At 36.6% G+C, this 21,623-nt stretch overlaps 1 protein-coding gene across 4 annotated transcripts in view; it reads left to right on the plus strand.

The window, feature by feature from the left end:
* The window catches only part of LOC111060139 (Krueppel-like factor 3), a 131,037-nt gene that overhangs the window by 12,959 nt on the left and 96,455 nt on the right, over nucleotides 1-21,623 (plus strand). Inside the window, exon 2 of one of the 4 annotated variants that reach the window (XM_022347790.2) lies at nucleotides 18,615-18,696. The exons of the other annotated variants lie outside the window; for them this stretch is intronic. Coding sequence (XP_022203482.1) covers nucleotides 18,685-18,696 — 12 coding nt within the window. The 5' untranslated portion in view covers nucleotides 18,615-18,684. The remainder of the gene's footprint in view (nucleotides 1-18,614; nucleotides 18,697-21,623) is intronic. 4 annotated transcript variants of the gene reach the window in all.

The raw sequence follows: 21,623 nt of genomic DNA on the forward strand, positions 1-21,623 counted from the left end.
TATGTAATTTTGTGAGGAAAGACCTTATATGAAATTTAACTTGATGCCTTTCACTGATAACCTTGCAAACAATCGTAAATTATATCTGTATTATTTGTGAGTTCTTTGAAGAAAATTGACTAACTATTCTAAAGGGGGAACATCAAATCCTCCAATGTTCTCTAGATAAACATATTTGATTTTGAAGATAGTCACAGATACGTGCAATCGCATATCAACAGCTGACTCATTGTTGGAAACCTTATCACAAAACCATGCAGGTCCGATTGCATCCTTGATCAGCCCTCTGTGTGCACACAACCTAATGGGCGAACGACCTATCTATTATTTTCCTGATGAAATTAACAATACTTGCTTTGTTAGTCATTAGACTGTTCTTAAAGCAACAAGGCTTCTTGCTTTAAAAATTAACTTAGTATATTTAGGCCAAAGACAATTCTAGGTATACATTTTTGTTCCGATCCATTTGAGACAGGTTAATCGAATACAATTCGATTTCACAACCTTTTTCGTTTAATTTGAATAAAGGATTTTGCAATCCAAAAGGAGCAGAGCCGAATAGCCGTCACAGGTGACTCATTCAAGTGTTACCTATTAAATACAAATAGAAATGTTGACTTCCACTCTCGAATAAGATTTTCATACTATGAAGTCTGAAATAAAAATCATTTTCTGTATGTGAGGAAGGAGTTCTGAGAATAAGGCTGTGCAAAGGTTAAAAAAAACTTTCTACTGGTGATATTTTTAAAGTTTTTGATTTGTATACTATCAAGCTATCAAAATGAACAAGTTTTCTCAGGAAAACATTTTTTCCGATCATTAATTTTTGAAATATGAGCGCCTGAAGTTTAAATTCAAGAAATTTTGAGGATGAATTCTTCATGGTATTGTTAATTTAATAGAACACAAATTTTCTGAAAATATAAATTTTTGATAATGTTATTCAATTAGTAAATTGAATAACAGTACCATGAAGAATTTATCCTTTAAATCTCATGGATTTATCTCTTACCGAATTTGAAATGTTCTGCCCCACAAATTTAAACTTTAGGCGCTCATATCTCAAAAAGTAATGATCGGAAAAAATGTTTTCCTGAGAAAACTTTTTCATTTTGATAGCTTAATAGTATACAAATCGAAAAACTTGAAAAAATATCACATGTAGAAAGTTTTTTTTAGCCTTTGCACAGACGTAAGAGCACAGTTAATGAACAGTTCAATTCTAGCTTAAATTAATACGTAAAAGTTTGACATTAAAGGGGTATTCACTCCTTTACAGTCTAAGTGCGCAATGCCCATGCACTGTTTCTTTCAGAATCACTCTTACTACATTTAAACGAGATCTGTAGGCTTCTTACTTTTCAGTCTTCTCACTGTATTAGAGTTGTCAATGAGGTGTAGAGCTTGGATGTTCTGATGATTATGTAGTCTCTTCATGGTTTCTGGCAGCCTTTGTGATCATGACATCGACTTCTTCCATCTGCAGGTCCCTGTGGAGATCCGAGTTTCTGACAAAGTATGGAGCATTGACAGCTTTCCTCAAAACCTTGTTCTGGAATTTCTGGATGGGGTTGATGCTGTTACTTTCCCTAGCACAGCCCCACAGCTGAATGCCATACAACCACACAGGCCGAAGAATTTGTCTATACAATAGTAATTTATTGTAGGTTGAAAGGCTTCAATTTCTCCCCAATAACCAGTACATTTTCGAGTATTTGAAATCCAGTTCTTCTTTTTTTTTTTGATGTGTGACTTCCATTGTAGTTTTGCATCTAGTGTTATTCCAAGATACTTAGCTTCATTTGCAAATGGAATTTCTTTGTTGTTTAATCTTAAACAACTAATCTGTTCAACTTAATCCGCCAGGTTCTAGTCCATTTCTCAATTTTCTTGATGGCTTCTTGAGCTTTACTTGTAGCTTCCTCATTAGTTTCTCCAACTGCTAAGACAGCTGTGTCATCTGCAAAGGTTGCAATATTGTCATTTTCTGGCACAGGAAGATCGCTGGTGTAGAGCAGGTACAGAATAGGGCCCAATATACTTCCTTGAGGTACACCAGCTTTAATTGGTGTTAGTCCTGAGTAGCTATCACCTCGTTTCACTCGGAAGAATCTGTCTGACAGGTAAGATTTTAGCAATGAGGGATATTGCTGAGGAAAAACTTTTTGTAGTTTTTTAATTAGACCTACATGCCACACTTTATCAAATGCCTGAACAACATCTAAAAAGATAGCAGCACAATATTTTTTCTCTTCTAGTCTTCTCAATTACATGAGTAATTCTATGGACTTGCTGAACTGTTGAATGTTTTCCTCTAAATCCAAACTGATGATCAGGAATGAGTTGTCCACTCTCTATCACATGTTTCAATCTGGAGAGCAAAACTTTTTCGAAGATCTTGGCCATTATGGGTAATAGAGATATGGGTCTATAAGATGATGCATCATGTGGTGGTTTACCTGCCTTGGGGACCATGATGACTTCAGCTACCTTTCATGACAGTGGCACATACTTCATCCTCAAAGCTGCATTTATGAGAACTGTGAGTCTTTTCAAAGCTTTATCTGGTAGGTTTTTCAGAACTTTACCAGTAATGAGATCATATCCTGGAGCTTTCTTACAACAAGTTGTCTTCATAATACTTATCAGCTCATTTGTTGTTAAGGCTGGAAGGTTAAGGTTTATGAGATATTCACTGATGATATCATTCTTATAGCTACTGATACATTCCTTCAGTTTCTTAGCAAGAAAATTCAAATGAGTTTTATCCACTGGTGCTCTTGTTCACTGCCACTTTTTCCTTGCTTCCCTCTTCTCATGGATAAGTTCCAATGTGTGATGTGGATAATGTGAACCAGAAGACCTTGTTCTCTGTGTTGAATGTGGAGTGCTGTCCCAGGCTGCTTCTTGGATGTCCCTTGTGAACTTTTCAACCTCAGAATCCAACTGATCACAGCTTGTAATTTCTAGCTCAAAATCTAATTTTGCACACAATAATTCTTGGAATGCTGACCAGTCTGTTTGCCTATTAACTAGCCTCAAATTACATTCTTTCATCACCATAGTTTCACACACATTGAGGATCAATGCAGTGGTAATCCCGTCCTGTCCCCAAACCTATGGATTGGGGTACAGTTAAGATTTAATTCACGAAAACGTCGACAACCCCAAAAGTAAGTCTTTAATTTGCACTAACCTTGGAACTGGCGAGAAAGTGGACTGTATCTCGTGTGTAGAAGTTACTGCTGACGATATCCTGTCTTTATGCATAGGCCTATATGATATTGCACATATATCACAAAACAAAACGAGGTAATTGCGTTCAGCTCGAACACCACGGAATGAAACGAAAAACGATGTTAACTTCTCGACAACGCTTCTTGAAGTGCTGGTTTGAAAGATAAATGGGGAGGATGAAGGAGGGGTGAGGGAGAGAGGTTATCTTGCCTCTTTGGGAGATGGGGAAGGGGAGGAAAGCACAAACCAAATCAACCCACAATCAAGGCTGCCAATCCTCCGTGAATCCACCATCTCCGCCCGCCTTGGAATGCCCCATTTCCAAGAACATAAACTAAAAAAAAACTAAAATTTAAAAGTAAAAGAAAAACAAAACAACATGCACTGAACGGTAGAAAAGGAAAAACGATGGGAAAAAGGAATAGGAAAGGAAAACGGAAAACTTGGGGTGTGGGTAAAACTAATAGGGGAGTATGGGGGCAAGTTTCCTAACTGGCCTAACATACTCACCAGAGTTAGTTTTCACGTGAGCTGAGCGCACAGCACCCTTAGCATCACTTATGATTTGGGTGACTCTACCTAACGGGTATGATAAGGGTGATGAATTGTCCTCTTTAATCCATACTAACTGCCCTACCTGAAGGTTTGTGTCACTCTCAAACCACTTATTCTTCTGTTGAAGAGTGTGGAGGTATTCACTCTCCCACCTCTTCCACAATCTCTGAGTGAAGCGATTAACCTTTTCCCAATGAGACAGTCTGTGCTCGTTGACATCACTCACGTCAATTTCAGGAACCGCCAACAGAGGGCGATGAACAAGGAGATGTCCGGGAGTCAGCGCCTCGTAGTCATCAGGAGATGAAGAGAGCGCATACAACGGTCTTGAATTGAGTATCGCCTCAATTTTCACCAACAGAGTGGAAAGCTCAACAATAGTTAGGACCGAATTTCCCACTTCACGAAACAAATGGAATTTCACATTTTTAATATTAGACTTACAGATTCCATTCATGAAAGGAGCATGTGGAATATTAAAACGAAATTGGATACTTTTAGATGACATCACATCACAGACGTTGGATTGATTTTCTGATGATCTGAGAAATTCAACAATTTCCTTCAATTGTCGCGCAGCACCTTTGAAATTCGTATCTTGATCACAGAATATTTCTTTAGGCAATCCACGCCTAGAAACAAAACAATGGAGAGTGTTAATAAACTCTTCGGATGAAAGACTTGTAAGCACCTCAATGTGACAAGCTTTTGTTGCCAGACAGACAAACAGTGCAAAGTATGCCTTGTACGTACGAGCTTTGGGCCGAATACTCTCTTTGACAGTGAAAGGACCAGCTAGATCTACCGCAGCCTTCAGAAAGGGAGCACTGGGAACAACACGAGAGCTGGGAAGATCACCAATGACGGGAGCAACAGGAGTTGCATTGAATAAACGGCAATGAGTACAATTGAAAATCACATTTCTGAGAACACTGTGTTGTTCCAATAATCCAAAAATAATGCTGAATAAGAGCATGCACTATTCTTGGTCCAGCATGAAGACGAGAAATATGATAATACTCAATGAGGAGTTTAGTAAAATGACTATCTTTATGTATCAAACAAGGATGCTTGGCTTCATATCCTAAAGCACTATTTACCAATCTGCCACCAACACGAATCACAACATCACAATCCAAGAATACAGACAATTTTTGGAAACTCTCATCACAAGGTTTACCCTCTTTCAATAGGTCGAGTTCACGATTGAAATGACACTTTTGAACAATTTAAACACAAAAAATTTGTGCACATTTCAACTCTTGAACACTAAGTGCGCCTGATTTACGACAGACACCACTAATTGATGCTTTACAGTTATTCAAGAAACGTATAACATAAGCACAGGAACGTAACAATCTCATGTATGAGGAGAAACGTGTTATCTGAATAACAGCAGTCTCTTCAGTGATATTCAAAACAACACCTTTATTTTGTTTCACATCAAGCAGAACTTCAGTAGCAGGGTAAGTCATAGATGACAACGGCCAACATGACAATGAATTAGAACACCACGTTGGAGCATTGAACCAATCTTGCGAATTGCACAAGTTTTGGGGAGAAACGCCTCTTGAGCCAACGTCAGCAATATTGAAATCAGTACCAATGTGATTCCAATCTGAAATATTAGTCAACTCTAATATTTTCACAACACGATTTGCAACAAACGTTTGCAACTTGTAAGGAGGTAATGTAGATTGAAGATTGATTTTTTCCAGTGAAGGAAGGACTGAGACATACAATCGCGAAAGCAACAACGCAGCTTGAAGCTCTAATCGAGGAATAGACAGAGTTTTCAACGACGCAACTCTAGTTTTAGCTTTCAACAGGAAGCATTTCACTGTAGATTCTGACGACACAACTCTCAAGAAGATACAAGCACAGATTCCTTTCTGCAATGCGTCGGAAAACCCAAGTATTTGACAAGAAAAAGCATCGCCATAAACGCATCGAGGAATTGAAATTGAACTTAGAGCAGGAAGCTCTCTCATCAGCTCGTTCCAGCAATCGTTGTAGTCAACAGGAATTGGCATATCCCTATCGATGTCCAACTTCCACAGCTCTTGTAAAAAACATTTCATTTTGAATATTACTGGAGCTATAAAACCGAAAGGGTCATACAGATGCGTGATAACGGACAGAACAGTGTGCTTAGAGTTTTTCTTTCGAAACTCTGGAATGGAGACTTTAATATGAAAACAATCAGTAGTTGGGTTCCACATTATGCCAAGAACTTTCACATTTGAATTAGGCTCATCACTGATATGAAGTGGTACTTGAGTGTTTTCAGAACGAATCAAATCCAAGAACTCAGGAGAATTACTGCTCCATTTATTCAACTTGATATGAGCACAGTTTAGAAGATTACAAAGTTGTGATTTTATTTCACAGATTTCTTCCAACGAATTAGCGCCTGTGAGAAAATCGTCATGATATATATCATCACAAATAGCTGCTGCTGCCAACGGAAATTTATCTCCTTCATCTTTCGCCAATTGAATGAGAGCACCTTGAGCAAGAAAACCAGACGGTTTCAAACCATATGTGATTGTTTTGAGCTCATAAACAATATCATCAGAAGGATCTTTACGAAACAATATGTGAAGGAAAGAACGATCTTCTTCATCAATGAGGATAGCATGATACATTTTTGTAACATCACACGTGAATACGAATGAGTGAAGTCTGAATCTAGTTAACACATCACATATGTCATTTAACAATTTTGGACCTGAATGAAGAACTTGATTCAACGAAATGTGACTCTTTTTTGCAGACCCATCAAATACAACACGAACCTCTGTTGTAGGTGATGACGGATTGAATACACAAAAATAAGGAATAAAATATTTACCTGGTTTTTTAGCAACTTCCATATGATCCAAAAGAAGATACTCTTCCATAAATGATACGCAATCAGATTTCAAACAAGCATCACGCAGCATATGACGCTCCAATGACAGAAAACGATTTAAAGCAACATCATGAGATTCATGAAACTTGAGTTGATTAGTGTCAACTTTGAAAGGGAGACGAACAACATATCTTCCTTCAGTATCACGCATGTGAGTTTCAGCAAAATGTTTCTCACAAAACTCATCATCGGGACTAGGAAATTTATGATTAGGAATTTCTTCACTTTCCCAAAACTTATGAACCAAATTATTCAACGAGTTCTCAGAGGTGGGACACGTCATTAATGCAGTCAATGACTGATTAAGAAGACCGGAATGATTTGGAAATTCACCCAAAATAATGTCACCAAACACGGTAGGAATCACGCAAAATGAACACTCTTCACTAGATGAGACTTGACTATGATGATGTAATATTTTGTTGAATAACTGACATCCCAATAGAAGATCAACGGAACGTTGTTCATAGAACACAGGATCAGCAAGGTTGAATTTTTTCAACTCATTTTGCACTTTTGAACTGAGATAAATAGGGGGCAATGAACCAACTATTTTATCAATCACATAAGCCTCAGCTTCTGAACGAGGGTGATTTGAGCCCTTAGGTTTCAACAAACATTTCACAACACCAGAAGAATTCCCTACACTCGAGGAGTTCAAACCAGAGAAATTTTGTTGACAATCATGAACAGATAAACCAAGTTTCATAACAAGATCTTTTGTGATGAAATTAGCAGTACTACCAGAATCAATCATTAAACGAACAACAATAAACGAACCAGATGAATTTTTAATAACTGCTTGAGCAGTACCTAGAACAACACTCGTTTTAGGAATTAAACTAACAATTGATGACTTATCAATAACATTATCAGTGATACCACAATGCTTAGAAGAATTTGAATCCACAATAACATTCATAGTGCTATCAGTTTGAGTGATCGAATCAACGGATTTTGATTTCAAAGCAACTTTAGAGATGTTATCAGTAGACTCCTGATAACGAACAAATTCAAATTCAAATTCAAATTCAAATTCAAATTGTTTTATTCATAAAATATTACATATTCACAAAATATAAAAGTGTTATAAATTACATGAATAAATTCTCCCTGCCTGGATGATTTGTCTGTGTGCAGGGAGGAGTCGCAAATTATCAGACAGAGGGCAAACACTAGCAATAATAGAATAAATTACAAACTATGAATAATAAATAAATTTGAAAGAATAATAAGAGAGTTTATTTTAATAATACATTTTAAAACTATAGATAGAAAAAAAAAACAATAAATAAATAAAATAAAAGTGTCAGCTCGATGGCGTTTAAAGGGCTGAGTTGGGAGTAATATAGCTTTATTAGCGTGGTACTGTGTGTAATATTTGAATGTTATTCTGTGTTCAGAACTAGAAATATTCATCTATATGGAGAATGTAGAAGAGCCTCCGCAGCATCTGAACCGATGCAGAGCAGCCACCCGGTCACTCTCCGCTTGTAGATGGCAACGCTAACCCCCTCAGTAGTTGAAATCTCGGCCGGTACATTACGGTAAAGCCAATGGGCTAAATGAAAACAGTTTCCAAGTTGAATTGAATTACTTAAATGGGGAAATTGAATATTTATATGCAATCTGTTTCTAGTGGGATAATAATGTTGAATTTCATTGAAGACAAAGTTACTTTTTTTTATAAAGACAAGTAAATTTTTTATAAATAATTGTTTTATATTTAATACAGGGAATTCTTGGAAAAGTAAATGTGTTGGATATCTATGATTTTTGGCCAATAGTGTTTTAATAAGTGCTCTCTGTGAGACCGCGACAGGACGCAGGACACCCAAGGAGGCACCGCCCCACGCCAAGATGCCATACTCAAGCAATGTCTGCACATATGCATAGTAGACAGAACGACAGTGTCCAGGACTCAGGAACCTTCCCAGCTATGCAAAAGCATAATTCATTTTATGCAACCTCTGCCTGAGGTACTGCACATGGGCCACCCAACTCAACTTGTGGTCGAATACTATGCCAAGATATTTGTGAGTTAAGACTTGTTCTATCTCAGGACAGTTACAGTCATTGGAGAATGGGTCACCACATGAATGCATCCTGAGCACCCTGGGCCCGGGGCTATTACGAAGGAATATAGGTAGACACTTGGATTTCGAAATATTAATTGACAACACATTGTTGTCAAACCAATTTTTTAGTTTAAGGAGATCAGAGGAAGCATTATTGAATGTTTCAGTCCATGTTTAAGGAGATCAGAGGAAGCATTATTGAATGTTTCAGTCCATGTGCAGCCTGTAGACACAAGTGCCGTGTCATCGGCAAAGAGGAATAATTGACCATGTAGGTGCAACCTGGATATGTTATTGATGTAAATGAGGAAAAGTAGGGGGCCCAAGGTACTCCCCTGCACCACTCCATAATCAACTGCAATAGAATCACTGTCTGTGCCATTTAATGATATTCTCTGTGTTCTATCTTCAAAATAGCTTCTAAACCATCTTAAGGTGAGATTCTTGAAGCCAATTGCTTCAAGTTTTGCAAAAAGTATATTCCTATCTATTGGATCAAAGGCCTTGGCTAAATCCAGAAAAGAAATTAGAACTTGTTTATTGCTAAATTGTGTGGTAACATACTTGTTAATTTCAAAAAGAGCATCAGATGTGTTTTTAGATGTTCTAAAGCCGTACTGGTTGTTAGAAATGATATTGTTGTTGTCTAAGTAGTTATTGACTTGGATTTTCACGCATTTCTCAATTATTTTAGCTAGAGCAATCAGAAGGGAAATTGGCCGGAAGTTACTTATAATTGATTTCGAGCCAGATTTGTATATAGGTATAACTTTAGCCAATTTGCAAGACTCCGGAAAACTGCCAGAGGAAATACTGAGATTAATTATGTGTAAAAGCGGGATGAGCAGCCCATGCACATTATCCTTCAACAGCTGAGTCGGAATTGAATCCCAACCCGGCGCAGAACGCCCCCTCATGCTGCCCACCACAGTCAGCAATTCATGCTCAGCAACAGGACGAAGCTCAAACATGGCACCGGTAGCGTAGTCAGAGTCCCTCACCTCAGATGGACCAGAGGGTTGGATCACCGCAGCCAGACGCGCCCCCACAGAGGCAAAAAATCTATTGAAATCATTAGAAATATCTTCCACCTTTGGGGGAGGAGCAGGGTTGCCGTCATTGAAACAGTGGCGGTTCTAGACATAAAAAACTGGGTAGGCAAAACTTATCATACTGTAGGTCTATTCATAGACCTAGGGTAGGGCTACTTAAGTAATTCATGTAAAAAAGACGTCAAAGCATATAGGTATTAAATGAAGATGTATTAATAAATATAAAAATTGTTAATACTCATATTTAATTGTTCAATTCGACACTATTTTGCTAATAGGCCAACCATAATTTTGCTGTTTTAATCATTCTCTCAAATAATATTTCAATTTCATAGGCTATTTATTTGGAATATCGAAGGAAATTTCTGAAATAAATACACATTTTAGTATTCATGAAATCAACGGTTTATTACACTTTAACATTATTTAGAACATAGAGTAATACATTTCATATTTACAACTGTAGTCTTCTTTGCCCAACATTGCTGAACGCCTCTAAGATTTTTTCAGGGTTCTTAATCAGCCCCTTTCACTTTCCTCTCGTTCAATAGATAAAATTGAAAGATTAGTTAGACGTTGTGTTGTCATTGTAGACCTGAGGTATGTTTTCCCCGTTCTAAGCATAGAAAGCCCTGCGTTCACGCACTGCAAATGTGACATAGTAATAGAATAAAAACAATTTTCTGTTGAATCATCTAAAATATAACTCATGACTATAAACATTTAAATATACTTCCAAAATTTATTTTTTTATTTAACATTTTTAGGTTTACATGAAAAATTTAAAAAAAAAATCTCATAAAAACTGGGTAGGCGGCCGCCTACCCAGCCTAGGCCTAGAACCGCCACTGCATTGAAAGCGTCAACCGGAAACTTATCTTTATGAGTGGGTTGACCAGAAATCTCATTAACAACTGACCAGAATTTTCGAGGGTCTCCTCCCGCTGTATCTATTTTATTTTTATAATAAGTGAATTTAGCTCGTTTTATAGTTGAGTGAAGGACATTTCTATACCGTATATATCTATTTTTTAGAGCCAGGTTGAAAGGTTGATTTTGTGACTGTTTTCTAAGTTTGTCTCTATTGCGGATTGACTTAATCAAATTATAAGTGATCCATGGTTTCAGCCTCGAATTTTTTGCGTTATTAACAACTTCAACAGTATTGGATGATATTACATTTTGTAAGGTACTGATAAAATTATCATAAACATGTAAGCATATTTCTTAGTCTTTTTCATTCAATATGAATAATTACCACAATATCAACTTCTCAACTACACAAAAAGTAAAAAAAAAAATTAATTGAGGATGTGTTTAGATCAGTTACAGCTGTTACGTGATCCCAGTTTTGATGAGATATAGAAAGGTTGATATTGGACCAGTTACGTATTAACTTTACCTCCCATTGTTCAGGTCTTTTGTTTTCTCGGGTGTGAAGTATAATACATGTAGCAAAATGATCTGTCACAGCTGATTCTATTACTACTGATTTTGCAACAAATTTACTAATCCGTCTTAGAAAAAAATGGTCTAAGCAGCTATAAACCTAGCTCCGCAGTGCAGGCTGGATGCTTGGCTGAATCGGATTAGGCGCTGAGACAGCAAATAATAGCAGCATTGGTGGGAATGCGAGCGGCCGCAGTAACATCTTCCACCCAGCAATGGTCGGCGTAGTTCCGCCTGGTGGACAGACGAAAGATCAATCCAGTCGGTTATTTGATCCCTCCAGCCCGGCTCAGCCAAGCAGCCGAGACAATAGAACAATGGTGTGACGGTCTTATTTGCGTTCATCAGCAGTTTTCTTTCTCACGATTATTTTGATTTTTGTGCTACCTATAATCAATAATAACTCCAGTCACCAGTAAAAAGTTTCCAGAAACGTGGTGTACTACCATATTAATGACTTTTCATGATAATTTTTAATTATTTAAAAACATTGTTGACATTCTGAGCCTTCAGGCTAAACTTGGGGTCGCTGAGAACGAATCTGTAATCAGAATTTCTCTATCACGTAAAATAACGAAAAAGACCCAGCTGTTGATCTTCTGGCAACCGTTAATAGTCATCCTGCAATGCGGTCGAAACACTTCCAAGCCAGACACCCATCTCAAATGACAACAACGCCAAGCTGTGAGAAACCATCCTGCACTGCGGCGCTAGGTTTACTGTCAGGTCTTGTAATTTCAACAGGAGAATTTGAACGGCTATTATCACTACTACGAGGATAATGAAGTAATTTATTATGCATACGGCCACAATAACACAACAATTTAGACTTGCATTGGTTTACAGCGATTCGTTGATTCGTTGAGTTGCAAAATGAGCATTTTGTTTCAGCACTATCATTCAATTCACAAGTAACTAAGCTGCTTTTATTTCGAACGCTGTTATCAGCCTGTGTGGATAAGACAACCTTTTTCTGAAAAGACTTATTTTTCGGCTTTTCGATAGATTTTTGTTCATTAACATACGGCACATCAGATGCAGATAATTGATAAGATCTAACTCTCTTATTCACAAAATCAATCAACTGTTGACAAGAAGGGAAGCTCTTATCAGCTACCTCGAGCTCAAACGATTCACGTGATATTTTGTCTAATTGACGAATAGCTAATGAGCACAAGATATAATCAGCCAAATCAGGAACTTTCAACGATTTCAGAGTGGTAATACTATCACCTACTTTAACAAGAAAATCTTGAAGCGATTGTAACGAAGGTTTAAATGGGATAGAACTAGTTTTCAAAATCTCATTTATGTAGTAGTTAGCTAGCACCCTATCACTTTCATAACGCTTGCATAGAGTTTTCCATGCCAAATCAAAATCACTACTTATCTGAAAAGATTTCACTACTCTGGCTGCTTCGCCTTTCAACAAATTATGTAAAATATGAGATTTATGAACAGGAGAATAATATTTATCATCCACAATCAATGATGAAAAGATATTTTTGAATCTAGGCCAGTCTGAAATATCAGAGCCATCAAACGGTTTTATTTCAGTTGGAGGTAATATCATGTTCAAACGGGGAGATTGAGAGGTTGAAGGTGAGGGTTCACTTTTCTCCTTCGGCTTCTCATTTTTCATTTGATTCAATTTATCACGAGCATTTATTATTGCACAGGATAAATTATCAATAACGGTAAGTGATGATATTCAGGTTCTTTAGTAGGTTCAACTTGAATAGATAATCCATTGATTTCATCTAAGAGTGCAGAATATTCTTTCACAGTATTTTCAATAGATATACTTCTTATGAAAAATTGAGATTGAATTTTAGGATCATTGATGTCCTTCAACAAGTCATAAGCTTCTTGAACACGGCTAAACAAAGTTTCTTTCTTCTTCACACGAATAGTAAGCAAGGCTTGTGGGCTTGCCATTGTAACTAAGTAACTGATTAGATAAACAAGGAGATTTGGAAAGGAACTTTGTAGCTGGATTTAACATGGATATCAGTGCATGTATCAACAAGTAACTCTACTATTAATTAATTGAAATTTAAATTGAAAAATAAATCTCTTGGAAATAGAACATATCCCAGGCCTGGTGGACCATGTGGTAATCCCGTCCTGTCCCCAAACCTATGGATTGGGGTACAGTTAAGATTTAATTCACGAAAACGTCGACAACCCCAAAAGTAAGTCTTTAATTTGCACTAACCTTGGAACTGGCGAGGAAGTGGACTGTATCTCGTGTGTAGAAGTTACTGCTGACGATATCCTGTCTTTATGCGTAGGCCTATATGATATTGCACATATATCACAAAACGAAACGAGGTAATTGCGTTCAGCTCGAACGCCACGGAATGAAACGAAAAACGATGTTAACTTCTCGACAACGCTTCTTGAAGTGCTGGTTTGAAAGATAAACAGGGAGGATGAAGGAGGGGTGAGGGAGAGAGGTTATCTTGCCTCTTTGGGAGAGGGGGAAGGGGAGGAAAGCACAAACCAAATCAACCCACAATCAAGGCTGCCGATCCTCCGTGAATCCACCAATGCAGTATGATCAGAGCTCAGGTCTTCACAATCTTCTATTTCCATGTAGTTCAATGATAAATTCCTGATTACAAAGAAATCTATCAAATCTGGTAATTTATTTCTATCAGTTGGCCAATATGTGGGTCTATTTGATGACATTACTGAGCATTGCCTATCATTTATAGCTTGAAATAGCTGTCTTCCTTTTTGAGAGTTCAATCTTGAGCCCCAACTTATATGTTTTGCATTGAAATCCCCACCTATGATGAATCTGTTTCCTAGGTGTTCGAATAAATTCTTGTAAACTTTATTGGTCATATTGTGTCTTGGAGGACTGTAAATGGCTGCTACAATAAATTGAAATCTTCTAGTTTCCACTGTAACTGTTGTCACTTGCATTTCCTCTGTTTGAATAGGTGAGTTTTCATAATGCTTCAGACCCTCTATGATTATTATTGCACTTCCACCTCTAGCTTTATTTTGGGGATGAGAAGTATGATACAACTTGTAGACTCTGAATTTCAGGTATGACTAAGTTGTGAAGTGAGTCTCACAGATTAAACATATATCTATTTTCTTAATTTGAAGTACTGCTACTAATTCTGCTTGTCTCTGTTGAAGGCCATTGGCATTCCATGTCATTATTCTCAATTGCTGGCTCATTTCTTCTTAGAGATTGAATAACTGGTTTATTCCTATTTCACTTAGTCTTTTCTCTAATACAGTCAACATCGACTCCTGTTTTATAAGCTTCTCCAAGATGATGTTCAGGATACCACTCATACTTTCTTGTTGTGTTTCCTTCTTCTTTGAAGTCACGGCTTCAGATTAGCTCTTGTTCGGATTTGTGATAGAGGAGGTGCTGCTCTTGAATGCTCCTTTTGTAGGCTGGTTGTTCAATCCCTTCTGCTCCTCCTTTTCAGGCTTTTTGTTGGGTTTATTTTCTTCAACAGTTTTCTGAACATTGGTTTTTCGTTGTCGTTGATTTTTTCGTTTGTTGAAAAAATATATGTGGAGCAGCCAGGCGGAAAGAGGCCATTGGGAAAACCAAGGCTGAGTGGGTAGATGGGGTCACAAAGGATGCAAGTCTAGTTCAGTTGTAGGTAATTGAAGCAATTATTTAAGCTATTAATGGTTTTCAACTGAGTTTACAATAATTTATTACAAGATAATGCTCCTAGACAAATAATTATACAGGGTTTGGCAAAGAAGTATGGATAATTCGAAATAGTAGTTACACACTCATTTTTAAACGAAGGCCAATTTTTTTCCTTGTAGTGTGTACCTTCAATAATACCATTCCAATAATAATTAGAGAGGACAAAATTGTAACTTTGATTTTGTACCATACAGTATTATCGGTTGATGTGTTGTTTTCTCAGTTGTGGCAGAAACAAATCACACAGCATTGTTAAAAAACTATATGAATTATATATTAGAATTTTTAGAATTTTAACATGAACATAATTTATGGATTTAAGTGAAATTTTTGTGATTGTAAAAGAAGATTTTTGTTTCGATTTGTATTTTGAAATTAATTTATCTGAAAATTCAAAATTATTGTAGTAAATACATTTTTTGGACTCAAAATAGCATGTGAAGTAAGTTATCATATTTACATAACCTCTAGTCTGTGTATTCTAAATTAAGGTTTAAAGCAGTTTTGGGCGAATGCCTGTTGTTTTTACCTGCATTGTATCTATTGTCTATGAATATGAATTGACAGTGTGACATTTTTCAAGAAAGTTAGGCCAGTACAAGTAATTAAGTTTTGACTAATGCTGCATAGAACAGTTGATTATTCGCCATTGCTACAAAACACAAACACAACGCCATCACAAATTGAAAACCATCTTCCATCAACTCTTCCTCCATAGCAGATCAGACAAGGCGGCATCCCGTCGTCAACTTCTCACAACTTAACATGACTGTTTAGACAAAATTATACGAATTTTTTTTTCAAAGCTTTTGAAGAAATGCTTCTATACTTGAGAGCCTTAAACACAAAACTGAACTTTATTTGGCTTGCATTCAAAACATATTTAACATGTGTCAAACTAAATTAACAGCTGTCAGCTATCACTACATCCTTTTTCCACAGGAACTAAATGTCTTCGGTTCCTTCTCAGCACTCCATCATATGACCTATTGTTGTAAGATTTATCAGACAATTTTTCTTTCACCGCTCCGTACCTCTTCATATCAGGAATCCAAACTTTCTCTCCCTGTGCCAATTCAGGCAAAGTCCTAACTCCATTTCTATTGTCGTCAGTATATTTTATTGTACTTTTCCTCTGAAGGTCTTTACTTCTGAAAACACCGATTTTCTCTTGAGATGTAGGTTGGAAATTAGACAAAGACGGAAGTGTTGTACAGATTTTTCTTCCATACATTAACTCAGCTGGACTTAGACCACTTTCTAATGGAGTGCTTCAGTATGAGAGGAACCCAATGTTTGAATCTTCACATTTTGTCAGGATCCTTTTCGCTATATCCACTGGTTTTTCAGTTTCCCCATTTGACTGTGCAATTTTTGGACTTGATGTTCTGTGCTCAAAACTGTATTGCTCGGAGAATTTTCTGAAAATGTCAGGCGTGAATTGCGTACCTCCTTCAGTGCGAACCACACAAAGTATACCACAGCGAGCAAAAACATTCGCCATACATCAAACAACACTCTCCGAAGTTAGTTTTTGTATTTCAATAATCTCAATGAACATTGAAAAGTAGTCCTGTAGTATCAAGTACCACTTTCCTAGACATTTAGCTAAGTCTGCCCCGAATTACTGCCATGGACCTTTTGGTAGGGGTGTGTAGTGAAGGGGCTCGCTGTGGTTAGTTCTTTTCTCTAAACATTTGCTACGATTTGCAACTGAATTGTTGATATCATCAGAAATGCCAGGCCACCATATTGATTCTCGGGCCTGCATCCTGCACTTGGTATGACCCATGTGACCATCATGCACTTTGTTCAATAACTCAACTCCTTAGGGATCTGGGAATTACCAGTCTACTCCCTTTTAAAGAGATATTCGTTTGTAACATTGAGTTCAGATCTACATTTAAAAATTTTTAAATGTTTGCTCCAAATACCAGTGACAATGCATTCTTTTGTCATCTTACACTCAGAATCCTGTAGTTTTTCATTCTTAATTTGTTCTAACATCTTTACAAGGAAATGCCTCAATTAAACTATTACAAAAAATTTCTTGTTAAATTTCTTTGTATTTTCAACTGGATTTCTTGATAATGCATTTGGAGCAACATCATTTTGCTCTATGGACTCAACACATTGCTGATGTAATTTTAAAGTTGAAACAGCCCTTCTAGCTTCTACTAAGTAGTGAAATATGTTGATCAGATAAAACATACAAATCTTCTATTATTCACTTTCCTTTTATTTTTTTTGGGCAGTGGCAACTCCTTCAACCTGCAAAAAAGTTCTGTTTGTTCCATGAACAGGCAAGGTATAAGGTTTCACCTCTAGTCCTAAAGATTTGCATAGGAATGATCCAATGACAGATACTTCTGCTCCTGTATCCAGCTTGAAATTTACCTGATGTTTGCCAATTATAGCTGAGACTGTCAATGGGTCCTGGGATTGAAGTTGATCTATCGTCAGCTCTCCTAAGTAGGATTCTACAGGTGTTTGGTTATCAGTCTCTACTTCCCTAATATTTGGTTTTAGTCCTTGCTTACATACATGACCAAAATGAGCAACTACATTGCATTCAAAACAATGACTCGCTGAGGCTGGACACTTACCATTCTGATCATGTGAAAATCCACATTTGTAACATTTCCACTTCTATTATTTGTAAATCTAAGGGACTGACTAGTTGGTTTGGCGTTCTGACTGTTTGCTACTACATTGACATCCTTCAAATCATGGTCCCGAACAACTGCCTGCTATTTCTTGATACTTTCCGCCTGCCAAACCCTGCTTATTGCTCTTTCCAATGTTAGAGAATCATCCAACTGTAATCTTTCTGACACCTTGTTGTCCAAAACCCCAATATCAATCATGTCTCTAATTTATCTGCAAATCTCCAAAATTGCATCCTCCAGCCAATTTATGTAAACCATTTAGAAATGAGTCCACTGGTTCTCCTGTTGACTGTCTCCATTTAAAAAAAAATTGCTCTTTCATACACTAGGTCCTTTTTAAAATCAAAATATGCCTCAAATTCTCCTTTAACTATCTCGTAACAACCTGCTTCCTCCTCAGTCAGTCTAAAAGATTTCAATAAATCTTCTCCTTCTTCGCCAAGACTATATAAAAGTAAATCTACCTGGCATCGTTCAGACTTACTTGACAAGTTTGAAGCACTTCTGAATCGTTCAAACCTTGTGATCCATCTGGACCATCCTTGAGGCTCCCGAAAATTGAAAGCTCTGGAGTGGCAACTTGAAATTGAGATACCGACCCTTGAAACTCTTCTTGCTCTCATTTCTCAACTTCTACATTTCTTGATTGGTTTCTCTTTTTTGGTCCCATTTTTCTAACAACATGAAGAAATGCTTCAATACTGTACTTGAGAGCCATTTATACAAAACTGAACTTTATTTGTCTTGGATACAAAACATAATGTAACATGTGTCAAACTAAATTAACAGCTGTCAGTTGTCACTACAGCTTTTTTTTAATGTTACAATTTATCCCCTATTATTATCAAAATGGCAACATTAAAGCAAAATACTGGAAGAAAAAAATAGTTTCGTTTCAAGATGAATGTGTAACTGCTAAATTAATGGAATATTTGTATAATAATAATTGTGAAATTCTATTTTCAGGGAACATTTAGAGTGCGCCGTAGTTTATACTCGTAGAGGAGAGGCTGCCTCGCCTCAAAGATTACACTTCATGGTTTCTATGGTGAGAACAACTACCAAATTATTATTGTAAACTTTGATTTTATTAAGCATTTCCAGTTAGATAGGTAGATAGAATCAACTTTTTTCAATTCCAAGAAATTTTTCGTAAAGTAGTTATTGAAAGTTTTAAATATAGCCTATATTGTTTGCACGGGGCGGTCCTGTCCAGCATAACCAAATCACTATCCATTATGAAATATTAAACTCATGTGATATTTGATAAAAAATTGCTCTATCATTTCAATAAAATGTATGTACAAAACGAAGTCCATTTTGGAACAACGATTCTTCAGTAGTCCCTAAACTTCGGGTATGATTTGAAGTTACAAGGGAGTCTTCGACTGAGCTCTCTTCACATCCTCCAGCTATAGAATTCCTAGATTTGGGGGTCTCTCTGACTTTAGGGTCCTTACATGAAATTAGTCTCATACTTCTGGATTACTCCGATTCTGGGACCAATTAAGTAAGGTTCTTAGCAAAAATGTTTGTTTAGAACGCTGTTTATAATTTTAATTATTGCAAAAAAATGTATCACTTAAAAAACAGTATGTATGAAGCAAATTATACAACAGTATAAACAATACATCAACTAGCGAATGAGACGTTACAAATAATATTTTCAAAATAAAATAGAAATGTGACACTACTCTAGACTATGAATGTTTTAATCATTGCACAGCTGTTGATTGGCATCGACATACTCGTTCTGTTCACACCTTAACACAGCACTAAATAGTTGCCATGTACAAAGAGAACTCATGTCAGATTGTTCAACACTTCATGAAACCTTCAATGACAGAACCAGAAGTCCAGGTGCTCATGCAAGCGATTATGATGAGTCCCTGAATTCTATTTTATTGGAGAATATTAGCCAATCACAGTTCTGGATCGGGACGCTAGAAAACAAAAAGTGAAACGTCGAGCTATGGTTGATTAAAATTAGAAAGCATATGTGGATAATATTTTACTATTGAATAAACTATGAAGGAGAATAAGGGATCTAATATCGCGTCTTGATTTCAATTATTCTATTTGAAACACTTTTCTAAGGGTATTTGAGGGATAGTCAAATTGACAATAAGTACATGTATCTCAGGAATTTGTTCTGTAAGCGCTCTAAACCTATAGTATGTGATCATTACAATAAGGACTCCAAATCTCATGGGCATACTCTGAGATATATTTATGTTAAATATAAATCTGAGTACCCTTTTTAATATTATTTAGTCACGATATGTTTCGGCTATATAATGCCATTATCAAGTGATTGGAAAATAAATAGGTTTATTCATATTTTTATTTATATTCAAAAGTATCCCTAAAGAAAAAAGACAATTTAAGAATATAAGAATATGATCGGTGAGACATCATTGAAGGGTGAACATGTTCTTAAAATATGTACCCCATTTGCTGATAGGAACTATTACACAATAAGTCAATATGGCTGTTAAATGAGAAATCCCAACTATAAAGGACAACTAAATCCCTGAAAGAGTCTACCTCCATCAGAGTTTTTATGTTATACATTCATTCTTTTTCATTTTAAGTCATGTTCAAGAACATTACAGCGTGACTAGAATCAAAGTCAATTGTAACTTGGAGAACTTCAGGCAAACTAACAGTTGCGATGTGTGGTGAGTGGGGTAGAGGGCTGTTGGCATTTGGTGATTTGTTTCAATCCATTTTGCAAATCTATCTTGGTTGATTGGTACTCTGATATATCATGCTTTTTCTCCACCATTCACATTTCCTTTTTCTCCATCTCCTCTACATCGCCGATAATTATCTCATTCTCATACCTTGTGTAGAAAATACTCTTTTTTTCTCATTCTACTTCATCTCCCCCATAATTTTCTATTCCTAACATTATGATTTGATTATAACTTCTTATTTATATTCCTTCGGCTTTTCTTTTTGCAAGTAAACTTCTCTATTCTCGGGCCTACAATATTTTTTCCAAATGTATTTATAGATGGAGCAGATATGAAATGATAGAAAAATTTAATAGCTCGATTATTTTCTTTTTCTCATCTTTTTATTGATAAAATGAGAAATGAATGTAAATTTGAATGTTTTTTTTCGGGCAACACAACAAAATACTTCTTGGAAAAATAATATTGTAGAAAAATTAGAACCCTGAATCCAAGTAACTGCTCTAGAATTAATTCCAAATTCAATGTCATTGTACTGATTCTGAATTGTTTTTTTATTTACAGAATGTTAACGTAGTTCAGTTCGGTTTAATCTTTTGCTCAACTAAGATCCTTGGAAATCCTGGACTTAAATGTGAAATACTTGGTACTGTATAATATACTACCTGTAATATGCAGCGCAGTTACGAGTTAATATTGAAATTATTTTCCTTTGTTGTTTTGTTCTTCCATGAAACTAGCTTTCATAGCATGATGTGAAGTTTCACATCGTTGGTTCCATCGTTATGTGCTTTGGTATATAAGGCTTTAGTTTTTGGATCTCCCGAATAGAAATAGGATTGTAATTAGGCGTAATTTATGCTATCAGGGGCGCTTCGCTCAGTTGCGGACTACACTATCAGTGAGTGCGAGAAGTCCCTTGACCTGAATGTGTGTGTGTATGTGTTAGTCCACGGTCGACCTCATCATCATCTTCTTCTCCTACTCCTACTCGTCCTCCACCTTCTCCTCCTCCGCCTCCTCTTCCTCCTCCTCTGTTGCCTCTTCCTTATCTGGCACCACAAAACGAAGCTTCTGCTTTTTTCGGAAGGAAGGCTCTTCTTCAAAGGCCCCATACTCACACAGTGGACGATTTGGCAAAGCAGTAGAAGGTCAAACCCGAACCTGATAGACACGTGTGTAGGGCAGTCGAGTGTATCACTCTATTACAATCTGATTTGTGTAAGCCCATTTTATCCCATTTCCTCCCTAATGCACGTCATTTTTCGTAGTACAG

The sequence above is a fragment of the Nilaparvata lugens genome, chromosome X, assembly GCF_014356525.2.
Source record: "Nilaparvata lugens isolate BPH chromosome X, ASM1435652v1, whole genome shotgun sequence".
NCBI classification, from domain to species: domain Eukaryota; kingdom Metazoa; phylum Arthropoda; class Insecta; order Hemiptera; family Delphacidae; genus Nilaparvata; species Nilaparvata lugens.